Genomic DNA, 26,368 nt, shown 5'->3' with positions numbered 1-26,368 from the left:
AACATTTGGCCATATTTTTATTTACTACATATACTATAAACATATACAATACATGCTACAAAAAAAACATTTTTTTTAAAATTTAACTGTCAAGAAAGTGTATAGTGTTATAATACAATGGCACATGTTCATATTTTATTTCAAACTGGTTTGCTTATTACCCATTTCAAACCACTAAAAGTGAAATGTTACTTAAGGATAATTAAAAATTATCTATTTGCAATATTAACAATAAACAATTCCAACAAATTAATAAGAATTAACCATGTCAAATATTAGTATCCAAAAAATGGGCTTTTGCAGAAATGATTATATATAAAATATAGCAGCCAATTTCAGTTTACTTTGCTCAGTGACAATGTACATATGCACTTGAATAGGATTCTAGCATTTGCTTTTGGAAGATACTTATAAGAAGTCCTTTGATTTCTTAAGGTCCAACAACTGCCACATCCAGCCAAATCCAATCCAATAGTTCATGTAATGGCTTCGGACAACCCATCATTGAGAAATTCTTATGATTTGGGTAGAGTTGCATGTTCCACTAATATTACATATGATGAAAAGAGACATTACAGGCCAATATCAAAGTCAAAAGAAAATATAAACATTCAAATCAGTTGTGACAAGGTTTTTCTACAAATATTTTAGATGTCATACTTTCAGGAAAACAAGATTTAATGTGTATTTGGATTTTACAGTATCTATACTCTAACAGAAAATTTAAGAGTAGTCAGATGGAATTAAGTCTAGTATTGCAAATCTGTTCATTCAACATTATCGAGCACCCACTATGTGCATAGCTCTGTGCTAACATTTTAAAAGTCGAGTATTAATGTCTTTATCAAGCACTACCTTAGTGTGAGGTAAAAATATATTAAATTAGCGTCAACTCATTAGTTTGCTTGTGGTAATGCATGTAATCCTGTGCCAGCTGGCTTCTCTGTGCCATATAATGAGCTTCTGCATGCCCCTCGTTCACTCACACAAACATCTGCAGACCAATTGTGCCGGGCATTATGTTAGTCACTGGGATACCATGATTTGGTATATGTTCAAAGAATGCAAATTAATCATTAACCTATGCAAAACAATTAGAAAGATACATTACTTTTCTAAAATGAGGCTCAAAGCAAAATATAAGGTGTTTCTATTGGTCATATCACAACACAGACCAGTAAGTGCCTTTCTAGACTGAAAACTAACTTTGCAAGTTTCATATTGTAGTCTAAATAGCCTAGATCATTTTTGGTCTCAGAAGTCTATTCTTTGGAGCACCCGACCACATATAAACCACTCCATACTTTAAAGGGTTTGTAAACTCAAGTTGAACATAAAAAGAACCAAAAATGAAGGTAGTTTATAATGTAATGCACTTCAAGCACTATTCTGGCCATGTGAAATGAATAATACATAAGTAATTCACGATTGGGTCAAACATTTTTCAAAGCATTAACCCTATCCCCAAACTCATGTAATTTTAACTTGACTTCTATACAAGTTCCACATAAAGCAAAGGGCAGAATTTGGCCCCACAACCTTCTATGGAATATTCTAAGTGATTGGTCCTTCCACTCCAAGTAGAAGCTAAGAATTCTAATAAGATACTGGCCCTCAGGAGAAATGGCCCTGCTGGATCCCATTAGCCAGAAGTCTATTTAGCTGCGGCAGCAGTGTGAACCTACTATGACCCCTTGAGGGAAGGCAGAGAGCTGGGAGTTTGGCTGTCAACTCAGTGAATCCAATACTGGCTTAAAGCTATGCACTGAATAAAGTGCTCTGCACATCCTGCTTGTCATCTGGAATGAAAATAAACACTTATCTTGAGAGTTAACTATCTGTGGGTTTGGGGAAGAAGAATGACAAGGGTTAAAAGATTCCCAAGAAAAAGTATGAAGCATTGACTAGGAAGGAAGACAAATGCTTCTAGTAGTGTCCTCAGAATTCTCAGGATTGAACTGTCAGAATGAGTCATAGAATGGTCATGTTCTATAAATGAAAAAGCAATCCCACTGGGTACTATTCACATGGTGCATGATTACTTCATGGGGGTGGAAGGGAACAGTCTACGGCCATTTGATAGCATGATTTCAGAATGAAAACAAAACCACTGAATAAATCAGGGTAAGCAGTGTGCAACACTCCTCTCCTGTCCATCAGTTTTCCACAGGCTGATGTGCAGTGCCTGAGAGAAAGGAGTCAAGACACCTATCCCTTCTGATACACTCAGGCATGGCTGCTGCTACCACCTAAAATTGCCAAATCAGAAGTTAACACACAAGCCCTCCAGTTTCGTACCCTGAATATGGTAAATGAGCCTAGGGATGGAGTAGTTCAGTCTAATAAAGGTCACAGGTAACAACAGAATGCTTATATAAACTAGACTGTTTTGACATCTGTAAGAAAATTGTATAGATGGCAATTGGAAAAAAAAAAAAAAAGATTGTTCCCATCTGTCAGCAAAACTGTTTGTTGAGCTATACTCAGCTGAAGTCCTCATCGGGATTCTGTTGATCCAGCAGACGGACATGTGTGAATGGGAAGTGACCTCGTTTGCCATTACACTCCCCTTCCCACTGACCACTCACATTAATCTTCGTAACCTTTACCAGCTCACCGACCTGCAGGAGGAGAATAAGGAGAGCACTTTATTTCCAGTTATGAACATAAGCTGAAAAACTCCATTCTCTGGTTAGGCATACCCTGCCCACGTGATTACTCTAGGGCTGACATTACAGAAATGGCTATTCGCTGCCTCCCAAGCCCCAGCCACCAGACTGATTACTTATGGTTAATGCAGGCAGAAAGAAGAAGTGATTTTGGAAGTGCAGGAAAATACACAGAGTACAGAAAATAGAAAGGATCCTAGAAAATGCTATTTTTTGGAAATCCCAAGTGTCTCTGGATGAGCAACCCCAACTAGAGTGAGATAGTATGCCTTTTCTTTGTATCCACTACCCTTAGCTTCCTGCCTGCCCCACAGGCCCTGGCCTAGGGGAAGAAGCACCACCCCCTCACTGGCATACAGCAGCAGCACAACCCCCAGCCCATTCTCATACACATATTCTGGCTTGCTACTGCTTGGAGAGCAGAAGGCAATCATGGGAAATATACTTCACTTGGTCCCAGAAAATGAAGTGTTCTCATCACCTTTCCACTTGGGAAGGTACAGACCAAAACTCCTAATTCCATCAGCCCCCTGAAAAGCCTCCAACTTCTTCAGTAAGCTCTACTTGGCACGCCACTGCCTGCCAGTCCCCCTACCCGACTCCTCCATGTAATGACAGACCTTGTTGCTCCCTCAATGCTATTTGGTACCTGTTCATTAATAATAAGGGGACATCATGTTCTTGGTGCTATTATAAAAAGCTTCCTGTTGCAATATAAAGTTTTGACAATCCAGAATATACCTCACCTCTATCCTGCTATGAAACTTAAGACAAGGTCAGTCTGATAAACGGATTCACTCTGTGACAAAATATTGAACAATGGTGAGATAAGGCCCCAGATGACATCAGACTAAAGAATTTTATGACTATCCTTCAATTACCAACATCTGAGTTCTGAGCATATTAAGTGGTTTCTAAGCATAACTGTTCATTTGGTTTTATTAAGTCAGTAACTACTATTTGTTGAACTTTCATAAAGTACTATAAAGGGTATTTTATAGAAATTATTCTCTAATCATTATAACAACCTTCTAAGACAGGAATTATTTTCATTTTACAGATGAAAAAACTGAGTTTCAGAGCAATTACATGATATACCTGAGGTCACACATCCAGTGGCAGGGCTGGGATTTGAGCCCAGACACTATCTGGCTCCAAAGCCTATTTATACTCTCTCTATTACACCAGGAACTTTCAAATTATGCTCCCAGGGGCTCACGGGTTCCCTAAGAATGTCTGTGGGGCAATACCAACTCAAGTCTAGACCCAGTGCCTTCTCTAGAACGAGCTTGATCACACTCACAGAGGAAACAGCTTGCCTCCTTACTGGCTCATCTGTAACTTCCTAAAGAATTATCTGAAAACCACCGAGTCCTAAAGTGTTTGTGGGGGTCACAGTATGCTGAGAAAGGAAGATAGAAACCAGGGAATATCAGAGAGACAACGGATAAGATACAAGGGTGAGGAAAAGTAGTAGCTGCTGAGTCTGCTGATATTGTAAAGATTAAGGCTGATGGTGTAAGGGGACAAGAGGGATGGATGATATTGCACATCCATCCTTGCAAGCAGATCCAACCCCTACAGGCTGTTGGCACCAGGGTTCTGTTTATTCCCAGCAATCTTTATTTTTTTTTATTTTTATTTTTTGTGAGGAAGATCAGCCCTGAGCTAACATCCATGCTAATCTTCCTCTTTTTGCTGAGGAAGACCAGCTCTGAGCTAACATCTATTGCCACTCCTCCTCCTTTTTTTTTTTCCCCAAAGCCCCAGTAGATAGTTGTATGTCATAGTTGCACATCCTTCTAGTTGCTGTATGTGGGACGCGGCCTCAGCATGGCCGGAGAAGCGGTGCGTCGGTGCGTGCCCGGGATCCGACCTGGGCCGCCAGTGGCGGAGCGCGCGCACTTAACCGCTAAGCCACGGGGCCAGCCCCCCAGCAATCTTTCAATTCAAAGTTCCTGACATCCAAGCAGGCCAACTATGACAAGCAAAGATTTTCACACAGTCTTTGGGGAGAGGAAGACCAGGATATCAAGTGAAAATTTCCTTGCTAATAAAAACAGTCTAAAAGATTTCTTCCCCAATTCTAGTTCTCAGACTTTATCTCACTTGCTCCCTTTATAAAACTCTCGCAGTGTTGCACAAAGCTAGGCTTAACATCAGCTCTGTAACATTTGATATTCCTTAATGAATCTTCCTCATTTCTGACCTGTCAGCTACCCTTGACTCCCTACCCTTCACACTCAGCACATATTACTGGAATTAATGCACCTGTGCTGCTGGCCCCTTGTTATGTTAAGGTCAATAAAAAGCACTTCTTTTCCCCATTTTTAGTATTTATTTGTACTATCTGTTAAAACACTCACGTCACACTAAGTGCTCTTTTGGTAGCTGGACCCGGATAATATAAGTCAGTCCCTGCACCTTAAGAAAGAGAAAAATGTTTGAGGGAATGTTTATGCTCATGCCAAAAATCTAAATTGCCACTCATGTTAGGTTTCCCTCCAGATGAGGACAAAGGGGACAGTTTCTTTTAAGAAGCTGGTTTGACGACATCCCAGTTAACAACCCTAATAGCTGTTATATCTGAATCCATCATCTTACAGATATTAAAAACACACACAGGGACATTAGGGAACATTCTGGAGGGCTGGATACATTCTATACTTTCATCTGGGTGGTTATCATATAGGTGTATATGCATGTAAACTCATCAGGCTGTATACTTAGGATTAGTACATTTTACTGAATGATTTCAAATCTAAATAAAAAGGTGAAAAGAAGAGTATGTTTGTTATATTTTATCTAGCTTTTCTAGGTGTTTTGTAGAAGACAGTTCTTCAGGATACATCCTCAAGCACATCATTCTACTTGATACCAAAATCTACATTTAAATACCTCTCTTTTCTCTCAATATTATATTGTCTTCATTCTTAAGCATTCAAAGTGCCATCTCAAATCACATCCCACAAAGCTCTAAGAAGTGAAGAGTAGGTTGAAATGTGGACCAGCCCAGCCCCTTGCTGTTATCAGTACCACAGAACCACACTAGCTTCTCCACAAGCAGGTCAAAACTTGCTGATCTGGGGGCCAGCCCTGGGGCTTAGCAGTTAAGCGCGCGCGCTCCGCTGCTGGAGGCCCGGGTTCAGATCCTGGGCGCGCACCAACGCATCGCTTGTCAGGCCACGCTGTGGAGGCATCCCATATAAAGTAGAGGAAGACGGGCACGGATGTTAGCTCAAGGCTGATCTTCCTCACACGCACAAAAAAAAAACAAACAAAAAAACTTGCTGATCTGCCCTCAGACCTTTCTTCTTTTAGAGTTCGAAGGGAGAAATGAGTAGAGGTTCCTATAAGGCAAGATGTTACTAGGGAGGAGGAATTACGTGCAAATTAGACCTTTGGACAACATCTGAGCCATCTCTAACATACACAATCTTTTGGGTCTACTCTATAGAATAAGGCTCAGGAAAACCACACCATATTCCGAGATCCAAAATCTGTTTTACAGTTGATTAGGTTCTTGGCAGAGAGGTCCAAACATCAGGGGGTGAAAGAAGGGCTACGCCATGACTCTGAAATGATTCTGATTTTTATTTATTTTTTTTCTTGTGAGGAAGATCAGCCTGAGCTAACATCCATGCCAATCCTCCTCTTTTTGCCAAGGAAGACTGGTCCTGAGTTAACATCCATGCCCATCTTTCTGCACTTTTATGTGGGATGCCGCCACAGCATGGCCTGACAAGCGGTGCGTCGGTGCGTGCCCGGAATCCGAACCCGGCCGCCAGCAGCAGAGCACGCGCACTTAACCGCTACGCCACAGGGCCGGCCCCCGATTCTGATTTTTACATGGATAAAAGAGAAAAGTTGTAAGCAGTTAATTGGCCTAATTAACCTGCCTAAAGTGGCCTTCAAGTACAATTATTTCAAGGAAGACCTTACTAAAATTAAATGACCCTTTGGGGCTGGCCCCGTGGCTTAGCAGTTAAGTGTGCACGCTCCGCTGCTGGTGGCTCGGGTTCAGATCCCAGGCGCGTACCGACGCACCGCTTCTCCAGCCATGCTGAGGCCGCGTCCCACATACAGCAACTAGAAGTATGTGCAGCTATGACATACAACTATCTACTGGAGCTTTGGGGGGAAAATAAATAAATAAATAAAATTATAAATAAATAAATAAATAACCCTTTGTACCCTATGAACTTTTTCTCCTGAAATATTCAAAGCACAGGGGGACTTCTAGGGTCAAGTACAGTCCCAAAGGCAACATGACTATCCTTAGAGACTAGATGAGGCCCTAGCACTTCAACAGTTTGGAAGGGTGGCTGTCAAGTCTGCAAGGTGAGGGTGGGGAGAGCGAAGGAAGGCAGGGCAGTCTAAGAACATGGTGCTCCACTAAGTGCAGTCTCTCTCCAAGTCCGAAATGACACCAGAATTTGTGCTCCTCCTCCTGTAAGGCAACAAACCACTAAAGCAGAATTCCCAAAGGCCAAACCAGGGAAGGTGAGGGGGATATGTATAAGTTTGAAACTTGATGTACTATTTCAAAGACAAAGAAACCAAGAGTGAATATTCGCCCCAGAAATGTTACGATCTTAAGGTACAAAGGAATGTACTAATCAGTGAGTGCAGTAATAACCGTAGTTCTAACACTACTGATTTCAAAATTCAAGTAATAGATGGAAAAAAAATCCTAATTTGCCTACCAACGAAAAAAGACCTTATGAAGGACTTGAAGCAGTACAAAGCAGTTAACCTTTCTTTTTACAAGGCAGACATCACTAACACCTTGTAAAAGAGAGACAGTGATGATTCTTTCACCACTGAGGTACTGTTTTAGTTACCAGTCAGTTGTTCAGTCTCCCAATCCTGTGCCACATCCTTAGCAGCAAGGCTGGAAGTAAACCATGGTATCATCTGTAAAGAGGACTGGATGTGGTTACTTCAGTTTCTTCACTCCCAGAGAACTTGATAAATACTGGTTTCTGGGGCCGGCCCCATGGCGTAGCGGTTAAGTGTGCGCGCTCCGCTGCCGGCGGCCCAGGTTCGGATCCCAGGCACGCATCAACACACCGCTTGTCAGGCCATGCCGTGGTGGTGTCCCACATAAAGTGGAGAAAGATGGGCATGGATGTTAGCTCAGGGCTGACCTTCCTCACAAAAAATAAATAAATACTTCCCCAGCTCTGTGTAGTTCCCAAAGTCAATCACGATTTTGGTACACTTGTCGTCACATCTAGAATTGGTCCAGAAGCAAAAGATTACCCAGTTGATCTTCACCAGTGAATTCCAACGATAATGAGAAAGAAATTGGAAGCCAAACGGCATTAATTTTTGGTATTCACTCAACAGGAGACATCAGGGAACTGTGTGACCTCCCTTGCCAGTATAACCCCAGGTGACTGCTTTTCTAGTTTTGTCCCTATTATCTAACAGGAAAGGCATCAACAATTGCCAGCGTTCCTTTGATCCAGACTTGCTGCAAGATTCCAGTGAGCTCAGGGCAGGAAACACGTACAAATTCATATAAATAAAGCCAAGGAAAAGCAAGTACAGAGATGGCGTACGGGGGCCTTGTCTTCAAACATTTTCAAACACACCAAGAATGCATTTAGTAAACATTTTAAGATTTGGCTGAAGGAGAAAAAGAGTTAAGAAAACTATAGCAACCTAAGATAGGGGTCAGCAAATTATGGCCCATGAGCCAAATCCAGCTTGCTGTCTGTTTTTGTAAACAGTTTTATTGCAACACAGCAAGCTCATTTATTGTTTTGTCTGTGGCTGCTTTCTTGTTACAATGGCAGAGCTGAGCGGTTGTGACAGAGACCATATGACCTGTAAAGCCCTTTACTGAAACCAAGTTTGCAGACCCCTGATCTAAGGAATAGGTAATATTTAGGGCCTATCTACAGTCTTTCAAATCAACGAAAACAAGTGAGGACAGTTCAGCTTTAATGATTCACGTGTCTCAGAGATGGACTGAAATGGGCATGCACTGTACTGGTGGAAAGTTGCAGGTCTTCATGATTTAACTGGTAGACTTCCAGGTGAAGAGACAAAGTATCCCACCACAACCTAAAAGACGGATTTTACCCTGTTCTAGTCCAAGTCAGAGAAGATCTTCTCTAGCTCAACAACTGATGACACCTGAAACTAAGTTCCCCATCCCCGTGGTGAGAGGTGGGGAGGTGATCACACATAGTAGGTACATTTTAGCTTAAAAGAATGAATGAATGAATGAACGAATGATTTATTTATTTATTTGTTTGTTTGTTTGTTTGGTGAGGAAGATCAGCCCTGAGCTAACATCCATGTCAATCCTCCTCTTTTTGCTGAGGAAGACCGGCCCAGAGCTAACATCTATTGCCAATCCTCCTCCTTTTTCTTCCCCGTTTCTCCCCAAAGCCCCAGTAGATAGGTGTATGTTACAGCTGCACATCCTTCTAGTTGCTGTATGTGGGACGCCGCCTCAGCATGGCCGGAGAAGCGGTGCGTGGGTACACGCCCGGGATCCAAACCCAGCCGCCAGTAGTGGAGCTCGCGCACTTAACGGCCAAGCCATGGGGCCGGCCCCAAGAATTTTCTAAAAAACTAATATAATGAACTAGACTGAGGTTCCCAAACTGTACAGTGGCAGAGGCAATGGAGCAAACTCAGAGGGGTGCCTAAATGGAACCGTTAGGTATTTCTTTTGGCCTGGAGCACTGTGAAATATTACTGAGACATTATGGGTGCTATGAACCAAGAAAGTTTGGAACCTCCGAATTACACTGTTTGGTTGATACCAAGTTCCCCAAAAATAGAGATATTCAAATAGATGTTTAAAAATCATCTGTGGGGGCCGGCTCCATGGCTTAGCGGTTAAGTGCACGCGCTCCGCTGCTGGCGGCCTGGGTTCGGATCCTGGGTGCGTACCGACACACCGCTTCTCCGGCCATGCTGAGGCCATGTCCCACATACAGCAACTAGAAGGATATGCAGCTATGACATACAACTATCTACTGGGGCTTTGGGGGAACAAAATAAATAAATAAAGTTAAAAAAAAGTTTTTTTTTAAATAAAAATAAAAATCATCTGTGAAGATACCAGAGGGCCTACCTTTGATGTCTGAGAGCCCGATTAGTTACTTGCAAGTCTCCTCCCACTGAGATTGATTTGAAATGAAGATGTCCAAAAAGGATGGAAGGGAGAGGGAAAGTAGACACTGTCTCAATGCACAGGAAAAAAACCTATAGCTAAAATTCCAGAAAAAGACAAACTGGACACAGCAAGAACTTGCCACTCATGTTCTTATACCTTCCAATCTCATTTTTTTTTTTTTTGCCAGTAATAGGTCAAAATACCTTAACAACTTAGGTTTTATAGAATTCCACACGGGGAGATGTGGAGTTAATGTAGTCACTGCTGCATATAATCAGGGACCCAAAACACTTTACACCCTCCCTATCTGTGCTCTGACAAACAGGTCCAAGCCTAAGCATACCCAAGAAGATCCTTAGTTACTCTGAAGTCTTATCATTATCATCTGTCAAAGGCAAAATGCCAGGTTGAATCAGAGAATAGAAGTTACATGACTAGCACATTTCAAGATAATGTGATTATCCTGGACAGTCTATAGAGGTATAAAATAAACTTTATTTATTTATTTTTTTAGACGCTATCAATCATAATTTTATTTATTATTTTTTTCCCCCAAAGCCCCAGTACATAGTTGTATGTCATAGCTGCACGTCCTTCTAGTTGCTGTATGTGGGACGCGGCCTCAGCATGGCTGGAGAAGCAGTGAGTCGGTACACGCCCGGGATCCGAACCCAGGCCGCCAGCAGCGGAGTGCGCGCACTTAACCACTAAGCCATGGGGCTGGCCCTAAAATAAACTTTAACACCTGCAATTTAGAAGATAAGATTTATCACTATTCCAGCGCCCAAGAGGCCATGAAACAAAAATCTAAGATCAAAATTTGAGGTCAAATCTAAGATCAGAAAACCAAAGGTGCCTCTGCACTATTCTAGTGTTATTTCCAATACCTCTCCTTCCAAACACTCAGCATATCTGCATTTGTTTAAAATCTGTCCTCATTAGGAGCTCCAGGATGGAACAGATGGTGTCTGTCTTGTTCTGTTATATTCCTCCAGAATATGGCTGACTGATTAACCCAGAGAACTACAGTGGGCAGAGGAATACCCCTACTTTGAAAGATTATTTATTTATTTTCCCCCCAAAGCCCCAGTAGATAGTTGTATGTCATAGCTGCACATCCTTCTAGTTGCTGCATGTGGGACGCGGCCCCAACGTGGCCGGAGAAGCGGTGCGTCGGTGTGCGCCTGGGATCCGAACCCAGGCCGACAACAGCGGAGTGCGCGCACTTAACTGCTAAGCCACGGGGCTGGCCCTAGGAATACCCCTACTTTGGTTGTTAGCTAGCATTAATCCCTTGTTTCCACAGCCTTCATCCCTTCTAGAGAAATCTGGTGGGTGGGAAAAGAGAAAATATCTAACAATTTATATTCTAGTGGGAGACTCTAGTCACAGCAAATATACCACAAAGGAAATATCCATCCATGAGGTGAAAGCATGTGGTTCTTGAACACTGCTTTTTAAATTTATTTTTTTAAAGTACAGAAACCCTTTCTTCAAAGAAAATCTTATAGCGACTCCAATATACAACACAGTTAAAAACAGAGTTGCTTTGGTGGAAGCAAGGGAGGAAACCCAGAGCCTTGCCTCCTCCTCAACTTGCATCCTCCTCCCCATCCACCCCTCTCCCTAGGCACCCCTTGGGAACTCAGGACACTGAGAAGCAGTCTGCAGAGTGCTGGTCTAATATATTATCTCCAGGGTCCTGCCCAATTCTAAAATGCAAGGATTCTCACATATCAATTTCAAGTTAAAACTCCACTAACGGGCCAGCCCGGTGGTGTAGCGGTTACGTTTGCACATTCTGCTTCAGCAGCCCCAGGTTTGCAGGTTCGGATCCTGGGCGCAGACCTACACACTGCTCATCAAGCCATGCTGAGGTGGCGTCCCACATAGAGCAACTAGAAGGATGTACAACTATGATATACAACTACCTACTGAGGCTTTGGGGAGGAAAAAAAGGAGGAAGACTGGCAACAGATGTTAGCTCAGGACCAATCTTAAAAAAAAAAAACTCCACTAAAATGTACCTTGCTGGTCTACAGATCTGGATTTATAGTGGGTCAAACAGAGCAATGAATGTTTTTCTTACTAGAATGATAAGGTCAGAAAGCCAGAGTCTCCTAACCTTATCTCCCAGCCTTACATCAATAGGGACTAGGCATCAGCTCCTATGAAAAACCAGAGATGGGAAAAGAGAACCGCACCTCCCTGAATAGACTGTAAAACTGAGGATATGCTTTCAATGAAACCAGACAAAAGCTGCAGTGAACAAGGCAGCAGCACCGCTATAAAACAAAAAGAATCAGACTGAATTTGGGTATGGTAGGGCCAGCCCCGTGGCTTAGCGGTTAAGTGCGCGTGCTCCACTACTGGCGGCCCGGGTTCAGATCCAGGCGCGCACCGACGCACCACTTCTCCGGCCATGCTGAGGCCGCGTCCCACATATACCAACTAGAAGGATGTACAACTATCTACTGGGGCTTTGGGGAAAACAAAAAAGGAGAAGGATTGGCAATAGATGTTAGCTCAGAGCCAGTCTTCCTCAGCAAAAAGAAGAGGATTAGCATGGATATTAGCTCAGGGCTGATCTTCCTCACAAAAATAAATTAATTAATTAAAAAAAAAAAAAAAACTATGAATTTGGGTATGGTAGAAAAGGCACCAAGGCAGGCCTGCCCAGTGGCGCAAGCGGTTAAGTGCGCACGCTCTGCTTTGGCAGCCCAAGGGTTCGCAGGTTGGGATCCTGGGCGTGCACCAACGCACTGCTTGTCAAGCCATGCTGTGGCAACGTCCCATATAAAGTAGAGGAAGATGGGCACAGATGTTAGCTCAGGGCCAATCTTCCTCAGCAGAAAAAAAGGAGGATTGGCATCAGATGTTAGCTCGGGGCTGATCTTCCTCACAAAAATAAATAAACAAATACAATTAAATAAATTAAAAACAAAAAAGGGACCAAGGCGGATCTGAGTTCATATCTCCACCTCCAACTAGTTTGAACAACCCATTCAATCTGTCTAAACGTCAGTTTTTTTCATATAATAAGGATATCGAAGGGCCCTTCCAGCTCTAGAATTCTATGATGCTAAACTAACACAATTTTTTTAAGTATGTAAGGTGTTCTAAAGCTATTACTTGGGGTACTTATTCTAACTTGCAAGAGGCCATCTTCAGCAATCAACGTATGTGGCTCAAAACCACCAACCAAAAAAGAAAACTTACTGAAATCATAAACTAGTTTCATACTCAAATTTTTATTTCACAAGATTTATGTTTCAGAGCAGGGAGAGCAGCTCAACCATTTTTGAGCACTAAAGCCTCTAACCAAGTCAGGCATCATTAAAAACAATTCTCTTTGAGAAAGGAAATGCAAATGGAAGCAAAATTAATGTGATAACTATTCTCTCCTGGGTGTTAGCTGGCTTGTCTAGGAATGCTTTTTTCACACTCCAACCCAGTGCTGCAATAACCGTCAAGAGTCACATCTGTCATGTGCACAGCACTGTGATGGATGCTGCTATCACCTGAACTTAAATGAAAACATGAGGCTAAAAACTTTTGTTTTCCTTATCCTCCAAACTCTAATTGGGAAAAAGTGGTGTGACCTAGGCAACATACAGTTCATTTCTCATTAAAGCAGGGACACGATACTTTTAAGTCACAACATGATCTCAAAAAATATACACTTTAAAACACACATTTTTCAGTCATACCTGTTAAGACTCAACTAACCCTCCTTTGCATCTACTATCCAGAATGTAAAAGAAAAAATTCAAATCCAGTAATATCGGAGACTGGTTCAAATAAATTCTAGCTTATTCTGTGGGCTAACACTCCCACTTAGACAGAGGGCAGCTCCTACTCCTCAGTGTATAAACATGACCCAAAGAAAACAAAATTTAGTGATTTTAGTTTACAAGAATACATTTTTGCCCCTTCTCTGCTAATCTGTGCTCACATAACTTCACCCTGTGCTAATGAAAGTTAGCCATCTGCTTACACTCAAGTTACCATATCAGTAGGCTCTGAAATATGGGATAGTATGCCACTTATGTACTAGCTTTTATGCTGAACCACTAGCTCTGCATAACTCAGAAAGGAAGAAAGCAAGAGAGAGGGAGGGAGGGAGGAGATAAGAGACAAAGCTCTTGAAGAGAGGAATAAAAGAATAAACAGAATGCAATGGTGAGCAAAAGGAGATGGGCTACCAAGGATAACTATTCACCAGTAAAAGACAAAAATATTTCTCAGGAAGAACTGGCTTCTTGCCTGTAAAACGCATTAAACAACAAAAACCAAGTAAACCTTGGTTGCTCCTTGGAATTAATACTTTTGGGTAGGTGTCTCTTCACACCTGTACTATGCTTTATTGTTACCCTTGAATTCTTACTTGATGAAAACAATCACTCAATAATAAATAACCCCATGCCCCCTAAAGTAAAAACATTATGTTCTTGTGGGAAAATCCCATTTAAGTGCTTTGCTAAAGACCACTTATTATACTTAAATCTGGTGAGCCCACTTTATTTTAGACAATGATAAACAGAAAGAAAGAGATTAGAACATGGATAAGAAAAAATATTTTAGGTTAATTTCTGCGAATTCAAGTAGTGTTATTAAAGCAGTCAAAGTATGTTTAGTAGATCAATCAGAACATTCAGTTATACAGTTTTAAGCTTACTCATTCCAATATAGGTTTTCTATAAAAAAGAGAAAACCCAACATTAAATGCCAAAATCAGTACTTAATGGTGTGACATCTACAACATCACAACGCTGGTGCTTGTATTCAGCATTCCTACAAAGCTCTAAGAGGTTTGAAAGGGAGACCCTGTAACAGATCTCTTCTTTCTACATTTTGCACATTATGTACCTCCAAAGCCAAGGCTGTCTTGTCGTAGGCATTAGGGACTCGCTTCTGGATTACCCTGGCATAAATGGGCCCATTCTGGAGGTTAGGGAGCGGAGTGTTGACGCTGGGTTGGGCATAGGGCCCGGGCTCCGGCCCACCCAATGGCTGTGGGTGGGAACCCTCCTGGTTACCTCCAATCAGAGCCGATACTGAGGCGGAGGCAGGTCTATACTTCTCGACGTAAGGGACTGGAATCATCCCCCTCTTGCCTTCGCTGTCCTCCGCATTCCACCACTGCTCTTCAGGCTTATCCCGGATTCTCAGGATGTCTCCTTTCTTAAAGGGAAGATCTTCTTCATCATTCCCATTAAAGTCAAAGAGGGCTCGCACATACTCTGCCTCCTCCTGCCTGAGAATCACTCCACTACCCTGCCTGGATCTGGAAACTGGTTCTATCAACGTTGTAGTGTCCAAATAGTGTATTTTGTAGAATTCCAGTAAAGCAGGCAATGACTCAAACTCTTGATCTCCTATTCGGAGTCTGGAGGTGCTCACCCCTGGAAAAAAACAGAGCAGGGTATTATTTAAAGATGTATTACACTGGAGATGAAATGTAGATTTCTTTTTTGCTGAGGAAGATTTTCCCTGAGCTAACACCCATTGCCAATCTTCCTCTTTTTGCTTGAGGATTTGCCCTGAGCTAATATCTGTGCCAATCTTCTTCTATTCTGTATGTGGGGTGCCACCATAGCATGGCCGTTGACAAGTGGTGTAGGTCCATGGCTGGGAACCAAACCTGGGCCTAAGACGGAGCACACCAAACTTAACCACTAGGCCACCAGGCTGGCCCCTGAAATGCAGATTTTAAGCATTTCCCACACATATTTAGTCAATATTTAATCAGGAAAAAAAAAACTGTCTAGAAAAAAATAATCCCTTCCCTTCACAGTAAACTGAATCATATTCTGTAGCTGATACATTTCCTGAGAAGAAAGATGCCCATCACCGCCTGCAGCAGAGAAGGAACAGAAGGCCATGACAGACCAGGTCAGTCAGGACTTGCTCCCATACTGGATCAAAGACAAAGCAACATGTAGACTTTTTGTTCATTCTCCCAAAATGCTCTACTGCTATCCCATTTACAGAGTAGCACAAGGTTAAAGGTTTTATTGCAATCTCTTTTCAACCTTAGGACATGTAGCAACCTCTCCTTTTTCACAGGTTCCAGCAGCTATTCCAGGAAGAGGTGGGAAGAACTTGGTATCTATCTACATTAGGCTCATATATTCATTCTCTTCACATCTAAAAATATACAATTCCTAAGAAAAAGTTTTAAGACTATCTTTTTTATCTATGATTGCTGATCTCCATTTCATTTCTGACTGCCAAAAAAAGCTTAATTAGGCAAAAGAACCAAGGAGCCTAAAAAGAGAAACTAAGAAGCTAACTGTTTAAAAAGCAATTCCTAAGGTCTTCACTTAAATAAAACACGGGAACTAGACTGCTCCCTTAGAAGCAAACAGGTCATGAAAAAAAGGTAAACAAGGATGCTTGGGAAAATGAAGAAGTGTTAAAATCCTCAACCTCTGATGACACACTGAGGGTCCAAGAGAAAGGACACATTAGGAATGCTTAAAATTCACGTGACACAAAGATGTGTGCAGCTCTAGACACAGGGCATACTTCAGAATGTATTCCCTCTCTATCTTGAGAGTCTGGAATTGAAGGATAATAAATGAACATATATAGGTTCAAATAAGAAACAAAATTTCTAATGAGGAATACAAACCTTTTACTTGCACTCTGCTAAGCACCCAAAATATCAAATCATCTTTATTGGGTTTTTTACTTTTTGATTTCCCAATAAAGTAATAAATAGCTTTATAGAAAATTGGGGGGCCGGCCCTGTGGCTTAGCGGTTAAGTGCACGCGCTCCGCTACTGGCGGCCCGGGTTCGGATCCCGGGCGCACACCGACGCACCGCTTCTCTGGCCATGCTGAGGCCGTGTCCCACATACAGCAACTAGAAGGATGTGCAACTATGACATACAACTATCTACTGGGGCTTTGGGGATAAAAAGGACTGGCAATAGATGTTAGCTCAGAGCCGGTCTTCCTCAGCAAAAAGAGGAGGATTAGCATGGATGTTAGCTCAGGGCTGATCTTCCTCACACACACACAAAAATTGGTTTTTGTGGAGTTTGTTGTTTGTGTTTGTGTGTGTGTGTGTGTGTGTGTGTGTGTGTGAGAGAGAGAGGAAGATCAGCCCTGAGCTAACATCTGTGCCCACCCTCCTCTTTTTGCTAAGGAAGACCAGCTCTGAGCTAACATCTATTGCCAATCCTCCTCCTTTTTTTTTTTTCCCCAAAGCCCCAGTAGATAGTTGTATGTCATAGTTGCACATCCTTCTAGTTGCTGTATGTGAGACGCGGCCTGAGCATGGCCGGAGAAGTGGTGCGTCGGTGCGCGCCGGGGATCCGAACCCCGGGCCGCTAGTAGCGGAGCGCGCACACTTAACTGCTAAGCCACAGGGCCGGCCCGAGTTTGTTGTTTTTTAATCAGACTTAACCCTGCCACAGGACACTCTCAGCATTTTGAGTTATAACCTCCCAGATTTTAATATATGTAATATGTTTGTGTGTGTGTATGTCATAAACATACAAAGGTTTTTATAACTGGGTTACTATACATAGCTCTGTGTCTTGCTTTTTTCCTATAAAAACATTTTATTTTATATAATAAAAATTTCCCCATATTCTTCAAGAACATGACTTTTTTTTTTTTTTTTTTTTTTTGTGAGGAGATCAGCCCTGAGCTAACATCTGCCAATCCTCCTCCTTTTTTGCTGAGGAAGACGGCCCTGGGCTAACATCGGTGCCTATCTTCCTCCACTTTATATGGGACGCCGCCACAGCATGGCTTACCAAGCAGTGCGTCGGTGCGCGCCCGGGATCCGAACCAGCGAACCCCGAGCCGCCGCAGCGGAGCGCGCGCACTTAACCGCTTGCGCCACCGGGCCGGCCCCAAGAACATGACTTTTAATGGCTATAAACTACTCCCCACTTTTCACTAGTGCAAACAATGCTGTTATGAGGGTTTTTGTTCTTATCTATTAATGAACATTTTTTATTACTTCCTTAGGATAAACTTGAAATGCAATAGCTGGATCAAAGGGTAAGAACATTAAAGTTTATGTTGCCAAATTGCCCTCTAAAAAGTTTGTACAATTTTACACTCCCACCAGTGGTTTACGAGCTCCCATTTCCTCCATATCTGTGCCAAAACAGCATTTTTTAAATTATTGCCAATTTAATAAGGAGAAATGTTATCTCTTTTTAAATATCATCTTTGTCTGATGTTTTTCATATTTATTGACTATTTATACTTATTTTGTGAAACTTACTTATGCAAGTCCTTTGATAAGAGAACATGACCTATCTACCCTCTCTATTCCTATTAACACTGGCCCACTCATCTAAAAAAGCCACAGCAATTAATGCTGTGAAATAGGAACACTGTGGTAGCCTAGTAGTCTAAATTAATTTGCCACTCTGAAAAAACGAGACCCAATTATTTTGCTCAATGTTAGAAAACAATTCTTCCAGAATGACCAGAAACAGTACACATTTAAAATTCACTACTGGGGAGAGGTGAAAAGATAAACTTTGGAAGTTAACCAAAAGTCCTCAATACAGAATGAATACTGATGAATGCCTTCTCTTTTCACCCAAATGAATAATAAGACACCCAGACACAATTTAAAGGACAGTTGCACATTTCTTATATTGCAAAAGTCCATCTATGGAATTCACGGCTGTAAGCTATAACAAGTTAATAGTCCACATTCAGTAATGCTGGCTCTCTCTCCAACTCAAGATGCTGAAATAGATGCCCAGACCCAGGACTGTCCATCTATGGCAAACACTCATCAGTACCAGCAGAATGCAACTTCAATAGTTCCAAGTGCACGACTGGAGAGATGATTTTGGTTATGACCGTACCAGAACACGGTGGTGCGATATTCTGGAGTTTCTCTTCACTAAAGTAGATCACTGACGGGGAGTTATTCCTATTCAAATCTGGTAGGCAAGGAGATACCTGGCCACCTTGCCTACCAACACTAGGCTAATTCAGTGTTCCTTCCAGCCTGCAGAACCAGGTTAAGGACATGGTCAGTGTGAACTCCAAGGAGATGTACTTAGCACTGCCTGGTCAAGAGAGCCTCTGGGGCAGAGTGGTAGGGAGAACCTTCACACCAGCAGAGCACTCAAGACTTAAAAAAATGGTCCTGATGACACCTGGGGAGAAAAGCTCCCTTACTAGAGTTTACTCAACTACATGCCAAGGTGCAACAGCGAAAATGGTTTTCACTAGTCACCTTTTTGGGACAGCAGTTCGCAGACAGTAAGTGCTCAGTAAGTGTTAGATATTTTTCTTAATGAACATAACTCTGAAGTGAGGGAAAGAAATTAAATGAAAATCTGTTCCCAGCTTTAAGAAGCTCATGGCATAGTTGGGGATACAAAGGCATACACAGTGTGGTTGGTGAGCAGCGGGGAAAGCAGAATGTCTTAGGAAGACATTCTTTTTTCCCCCTGGCTTTCACTTTCAGTTGGAGATGTGTTCTTAAAGAAAATATTAGCAACAACAAACTATTCTCAGATACAACAAAATCACAATGAAAGAGCAGCTCTGACCATCCCTGAACATTTCCAAGGTACTCTTTTCACTCTAAGAAGGAAGACAACCACTCCCTGTCATCCATTGTTATGGTTCCTCCATTAGTCTACTAGCCCAAGTGAAATGTGTTTTTTGGGGGGGAGGACAGGGTTTAGAAAAACAAGTAAGACCACTAAGCCAAGTCCCTTAAAAAGATCAGTGAGAGAATTCTGAAAAGAAAGAAACTGACAGCTCATCTGCCGTCAAGGTAAGAAGCTGGTTCCATTCATTTCTTGTTCAAATGCTACACGGTATCAACTGGGCCCACTATGATTTTTCCTTTTTTGGCTTGGCAATCCCAACAGACACAGAAATAAAAGTAAAACACCAAAGGAAATCTTTGACATTACTTCACCTATAAATTCTTTTTCTATTCTTTTTTTTTGGTGAGGAAGATCAGCCCTGAGCTAACATCCATGCCAACCCTCCTCTTTTTGCTGAGGAAGACTGGCCCCGGGCTAACATCTGTGCCCATCTTCCTCCACTTTATATGGGACACCGCCACAGCATGGCCTGACAAGTGGTGCCTTGGTGCGCGCCTGGGATCCGAACCCGGGCCACCAACAGCGGAGCGCGCGCACTTAACCGCTACGCCACGGGGCAGGCCCCTTTTTCTATTCTAATGACACTTTAATAATCCACAGAGGAACACCTGTTGTTGTGTACTGCTGGAGCAGTTAGATACATGGGCAATCAAGCTTCACTGACCCAAACTCCAGAAAGGAAAGGAGGGGAACAGAACATACATTAAGTCCCCAATAAGCCCACACCTCACCACAGCTATGTGCTCCAGCTCCTTTTCCCTAGTTCATCTCCTTCCAACCACAAACACCCAAAGGCAGGAAACAGAAGGGCGGTAAAGGAAGGAGATACAGCCAGTCTGTCTAGAGAACAGAACCAACAACAGGGTTCCCATAGCTGGGACTTGGAAAAACTCAATGACTTGCTGTACATCAAACCTGTGCTGGACTCTGAATGTGCAGTTATGAACTAAAACATCCAGAAATCAAAATCAATGCAAGCAGTTAGCTATCCTTTTGGTTTCTGTACATGCTCAACTCACTACTTCTAAGCATTTCAGCCCTCGGGTTACACCAGTTTTTACAACTCCCTGAAGGTTTTATGAAGAACACCCAAGAGCTCTGTGGGCTACAACAGGCCAGGTCACTTCTGGCATGGGTACCAACACAGGAGCTCCATTATCAGCCTCTCTTTGATCTCACAGCACTTCCTCTTCCCCTCCTCTTTCCTTAATTCCCACTCCTTCTCTTCCTTCTCCTCTGCCTATGGTATTTACAGAGGTTGCTTAGATAAACACTCCCCGCCACCTGCCCAGTACAAAGGGCTAAAAAGAGGCCACTGACTTCCATCTGAGAAGGTATCCTAAAAAGGTGTCAAGATGCATGGTCTGGGCCGGCCCGTAGCTTAGCGGTTAAGTGCGCGTGCTCCGCTGCTGGCGGCCGGGGTTCGGATCCTGGGCGCGCACCGAGGCACTGCTTCTCAGGCCATGCTGAGGCCGTGTCCCACATACAGCAACTAGAAGGACATGCAACTATGACGTACAACTATCTACTGTGGCTTTGCGGGGCGGGGAGGAGGAGGATTGGCAATAGATGTTAGCTCAGAGCCGGTCTTCCTCAGCAACAAGAGGAGGATTAGCATGGATGTTAGCTCAGGGCTGATCTTCCTCAAAAAAAAAAAAAAAAAGATGCATGGTCTCCTAAGCAAATAGAACTTTCTAAAAATGGTGGGTGTCAGCATGGCACTTGGCAGATTCAGACTGACTGGGTTGAATAAATTCTGGCTCTGCCATTTACTAGCTGTATGAGCTGTCATTTATCTTCTCATGAGGCCAATGAGGCCAAGTATCTATCTAAAGTTCCTAAAAGTAGCTGGTACATTATAGGTGCTCAATAAAAAGCAAATTCAGTTTAATACCCCTCCAAATTTCTGAATTCCTTTAGAAATTTTCAATTCATCCTCAAATTCAGAATCTGCTGCACTGGTTCCCAGAGAAAATTCCACAGAATCTCAAGATGTTTCTCAAAAAGTTCTGTGGTCAGACAGATTTAAAAAACCCAATATCCAATACCTGCCCCTCTTTTGGAGGGTCATAATTTCACATGAGCATAGTAAAGGCTTGGAGAAGTCTTGTAATAAATAAGCCTACTTTCTTTTACCATGGAATTTTCTTTGGTGTAAAACCTGTAAGTAACTCACTGAAGAACTTCTCTAGAACCACTGGATGGAGGGATACTCTGATACTGCAGACTAAGACATGAGGATCAGGTTTGTGAACTGCAAAGAAGATGAGGTAAACAAATGACACAGAAGCTGAAGGTACAAAAAGGGGGCAGCGGGTAATCAGCAGTCCCACAGGATCTCCAGAGAAGCAGCTTGGCCCAGCACCACCTTGAAGAGGCAGCACAAACAATCACCACCTTAGCTTCTGCTCCCCGACCCCCCAAATGAGGCAAGCTTTTATGTTCTCCTCACCCACTAGGGCAATAGGTGGGAGGCTCTGGGTTGAGCAGGGAACAGCAGGTGCCATCCTATTTCCAGGTACTGGATCCAAGATCCTTTCATACTTCCTGATGCACCCCACCCCACTCCACCCCAGCACTTACTCCCTAAGACATGCTGTTTCACCAGTGCTCACCAACCTACACCATGCATGCCTGTGAGCCTCTCAAAGCTAACAATAGATTTCCATTTTGCTTCAACTCCCCCCCCCACAACCTCATAGTTATATGTTCATAAGATTAATATATCTAATATTTATTGAGTACTTACGATATGCCAGCCCCATGCCTAAGCATTTAATACACTTACAACAACTCTATGAGGTCAGTATTACTATTTTCCCTTTCACAGATGAGGAAACTCAGGCAGAGAGAAGTTAAAGAACTTGTCCAAAGTTACATAAGCAGTAAGTGGCACGTAAGTGAGATTCAAATCCAGGTTCCAGAGCTCAAGCTTGTTAACTACTCTTCCAACTCATACTGATTCAGTTTTGTTGACTGTCTATTGGTCAAGGTCTAGTGATACCTCATTGTTCCAAGAGGAAGAAACTAGCAGATCAATGATTGCAAAGCCTTCCCAAGAGGTACACCTTGAGGTCCAACCTGACAGAGTATGACCAGGACACTTGACCAAACCCTGCCCTATGGCCCTGGGGCACAGCTAGGATAGTCCCAGGCTGCGGCAGCATCGGTAGCCTGTAGGACCTGAACACCTAAGGTAAGTTCAAATAGGTTCACTGGAAAAGGTTGAGAATACCTGGTCTATTCCATTCCTATGACTCTAAAAACTACATCTAGGCCACTCCATACATATTTTACATAGGTATTATGTCCACAAAATATACTATATAATCCTAAGCAAAAAGCTCATTTTCCATATTCCATTTGCCAAATAAAGATTTTAAAAGCCTCTTCATCATTGACTTTTAGATAGCAGATGTGTATTGTCTGAACACTAAAGCCAGTTTCTTCTTGTGATCCTTTCCTTTTGGTCTTTAAATAGAACCTGAGACCCTAGGACACAGACAAAAGCACTGAGTCCTCCATGTGCACTGCTGAGATCTCAAAAGGAAACTGGCTTTGACAGAAAAGAGTACAGTGTAACAGTGTCAGCACTCAGGTCAGAATTCCTAGGTTCAAATTCTGGCTCTGTCATTTACTAGTTGTGTGACCTTGGGCAAGTTACTGAATCTCTCTCACTTTCCTCATCTATAAAATGGAAATATTTTAATAAATGGAGATCATAGTACTTTCCTCACTAGATTGTTACAGACAGTAAATGAGATAAGGCACATAAAGCACTCAGCAAAGTACCTGGCACAGAATAACCAGTCAATAAATGTTAGCTATTAATATTGTATATGCCTTTCTAAAATTCAAGAAAGTCCTCTGTGTGATTTCAAAAGGAAAAGAGCTTCATGTAGGAGGGGTAGAATAAAGATTAAGTTATCTTGATAAAGACAGCAACTGGATCCTATGTGAAAAATAGGGTACACAGCACAAAGAATTACCACAATGCCCATGAACTTTCCACACCCCATCCACAAACTTTGGCAATCTTCACCTTCTCTCTTGGGCCAAGGATCTGAACTCATATCTGCTATGAAAAGGTGGAGCTCAATACCAAAGTAAGTGCTGCGATATAAAGTCATAATGCCAACATGTGGAGAAAGCTCAAACAAACCTGCCTACTGCCATTTCCAAATTTTGCAACCAACAGAACACATACACATACAGAAGGTTGAGAACTGAGCTTCGGTGACAGTTTGCCATCATGTCACTAAACTATAATGCAAAACCCTAGATACTGTGCAGGTTGTAAACAGCAGAAAATATCTGGTTTAGGGCAAATATATGTTACATCAATATTATCATCTCCTGTCATAATGCTATTAAACCTACCAGACTGAGAAAGACCTAGGACAATTTGTGGACTAAAGATCCCACATTCTTTTTAAAAATTGGCAAGGGTTAACAACAAAGAGACTGATTATCCTGTCCCCCCATTTCTGGCCAGAGTGAATAAACCTAAATTAGGACTATGCTAAAAGGGCATGTCTGCAAAGGCTGGCTCAGAAGCCTCCTAATTCACACGAGATTGGCTTGGATCTAGACTGGGCTGGTGAGGAGGAAACTGCTTCAACCCGGGAACAGTGAGAAGACACCAGAACTCCTGTGCTGTTAGACAGGTAACGACAACCTCAGAATTACCGTGTCCCTCACAAATCTCAAGTACTATGTGCAAAAATCTCCTTAACATTTCCCAAACACCTCCAACGGCATGGGTAAGAGAGTCATACCTCAATGATGCTTGGCAAGAAACATCCAGTGCAGATAATTTAAATTCTCAGAGAATCAGCTTGGTGGGGTCTGTTCCCAATACCTAGCAAGACTCAGGCCACAGCCCCAACTTACTGAGCACGGAGACGCCCTAAAGTAGAAGACTGACAATGTTTAAGTCCAAGGAAAAATGAAGTTCCATTCCCTGCCAGGGAAGGGATTGTTTCCACTGCCTTATTTCTGGTTTATTTCCTGAAAAAAATCTTTCCTCCGTTAAACACTCTGAAAACTACAACCCCCTAATTGTGGAGGACAGTCTCTGGACACTAAAATCTCTGTGACACGGTCAGCTGGGCGTCACCTTACTGTGGGCTGGTCGTGGAGGGCTTTCTTCTATCACCAAGGCACTCAGCTCACCACCTTCGTCCTCCGCGGGGGAAGAGGACGGTAAAAGTATTTTGGAAAAATGCCCAAGAAAGGAAAAAGCTGACCGGTTTCCTGAAGGTGTCTCCATCCCTCCGGGCCAGTATGTGGTGACTTCCTACCAAAGGCCACCAGGGGAGTATAGCCAAACCCGGCTCTCCAACACTGCAGGAAATGTTTCAAGCCTAAAAAGCCACTTGCAAGATTATCGGACTCATTCTGGGCACCGCTGCCAAGCGATGCCCCCGCAGTGCCAACATCCCCCTCAGTTCTTTGTCCCCACGTTGCCCGGCTCTGCCCTTGTGCCTGGCCCAGGCGCTAGCCCCACCCTGGGACCGAGGCAGTTCCCCTTCCCCTGGGCTGTCCTCCCAAGTCACACCCAGAGAAGGCCTGGGTCAGCGGCTCCTCCTCCCCCACGCACTCCCGCTCGTCGGTGGGAATGAGCCCCGGCAGCAGGCTGCCCCCTGCCATGGTCACTCCAGCCCTCTGCCCACGTCCCTCGTGAGGGTCAGCTCGCGAGGAGCAGCCGGCCAGGCTGGGGAGTTCCGCGGCCCTCACCCCCGCCCGGGGCCTCCCGTCCCGTCCGTCCCTCACCGGGCGGAGGCTGGGCGGGCGACGGCGGCACCGGTGGGCGCGGGCCGCTGCTGTTAATGATGTAGTGGGAGACGCGCGAGTTCTCCGAGACGCTGAGCACATAGTCCCCGGGGCTGGTGCTCGAGTCCCGCACCAGGAACACCCCGTGCCGCTGGCCCTGCAACAGCGCCACCGCCTCCTGCCGGCTCAACCGTCCCCAGTACCAGCTACTCCGCTCCTCTGAGTCGAAGTTGCCCGCCATGGCCGCCTCCGCGCCTACACGTTGGGCCGCCGCCGCCCCGCGCGCCCCTCCAGCCCCGGCGCCCGCCGCCCAGCGGACCGGCTCCGCTCTCAGCCTCACAGCAGCGCCCGAAATGGCGGCGGCGGCCGCGGGCCTTCCCCACCGGAAATGACGCGCTCCCTGCCCCCGGGAGGACGCCGGGAAGGGGACCGCCGCCCGCCATTGGGAGAAGGGCGAGGGACCGCTTGCTTTCTCACTGCGCATGCGGCCTCATGGGCGTCGCCGCCTGGCAGGGACTGGGACTGCAGAGGATGGAGAGGTGGAGTCCAGGGCCGAGAGGCGGGGCCTCAGCCGGCAGTCCGCGGAGGTTTGTATTCGCCCGGTTGCCCACGCGGTTCTTAGCTCCGCCAGGCTTCGAGATCCTGGAAGGCCCAGAACTTCTAGGCAGCGACTCCGACACAGAATTAGAGTAGCAAAGATGACATGGCCTCAGGGCCCGAGCTCCCTGAGACGGTCTTTTTTCTGATGATTCCTCCAGCTTCTCCCCAGGCCGGCTCAAGTTCTTGTTTTCATTGATTCATTCAGCAAACAGTTACTGACACCACATTTGCCCTGCGGGTGCAAAGGTGATCAAGGCTGGATCCTTCCCTCACCGCCTTCTCAGACCAGTGGGAGGAACCAGGAAACAGCCAAAGACAAAGGAATGCCAAGTGCTATGACAGGGAACGGACTAGGGACTCCAGGAACACAGAGCAGGGCCCCCTAATCCAGCCTGTAGAGCGATCCAAGAGGGCTTCCCACAGGAGGTGGCTTGAGCTGAATGTTGAACGGCAAGTGGGGAAGGGCATTCAAGACAAAGGGAACAGAGTATGCCAAGCCAGAAGTATGGAGGCTCTACTGAGGCTCTCAAGTCATCTGCCCAGATTCTTCTAAACCGTAATTGTGGCCATGG

The 26,368-nt window shown here is 43.9% G+C and overlaps 1 protein-coding gene across 2 annotated transcripts; it reads right to left on the bottom strand.

Moving 5' to 3' along the window:
* On the bottom strand, nt 1-25,534 carry CRK (CRK proto-oncogene, adaptor protein). 2 transcript variants are annotated; one of them, XM_058560141.1, is made up of 3 exons: nt 25,197-25,533; nt 14,680-15,215; nt 1-2,621 (listed from the first exon to the last, which is right to left on the bottom strand). In XM_058560141.1, exons 1-3 carry the CDS (start codon nt 25,435-25,437, stop codon nt 2,484-2,486), a joined length of 915 nt encoding a protein of 304 aa, XP_058416124.1. In that variant the 5' UTR covers nt 25,438-25,533; the 3' UTR covers nt 1-2,483. The 2 variants fall into 2 exon arrangements, with proteins under 2 accessions (XP_058416124.1, XP_058416126.1); XM_058560143.1 differs by having other exon boundaries at nt 2,538-2,621; nt 14,850-15,215; nt 25,197-25,534.
* Between the last annotated feature and the right edge of the window lie 834 nt (nt 25,535-26,368).

Source organism: Diceros bicornis, chromosome 18 (assembly GCF_020826845.1).
Source record: "Diceros bicornis minor isolate mBicDic1 chromosome 18, mDicBic1.mat.cur, whole genome shotgun sequence".
Classification (NCBI taxonomy): domain Eukaryota; kingdom Metazoa; phylum Chordata; class Mammalia; order Perissodactyla; family Rhinocerotidae; genus Diceros; species Diceros bicornis.
This window is presented reverse-complemented; position numbering and strand designations above follow the sequence as displayed.

Bases quoted from the DNA above. Each gene is read 5' to 3' on its own strand.
- CRK (XM_058560141.1), bottom strand. From the start codon at position 25,437: ATGGCGGGCAACTTCGACTCAGAGGAGCGGAGTAGCTGGTACTGGGGA. The intron at 15,216-25,196 runs GTGAGGGACGGA...GTTTTTTTCCAG, and splicing joins GCCCGCCCAGCCTCCGCCCG to GGGTGAGCACCTCCAGACTC. The intron at 2,622-14,679 runs GTACATAATGTG...CTCCTCCTGCAG, and splicing joins AGACAGCCTTGGCTTTGGAG to GTCGGTGAGCTGGTAAAGGT.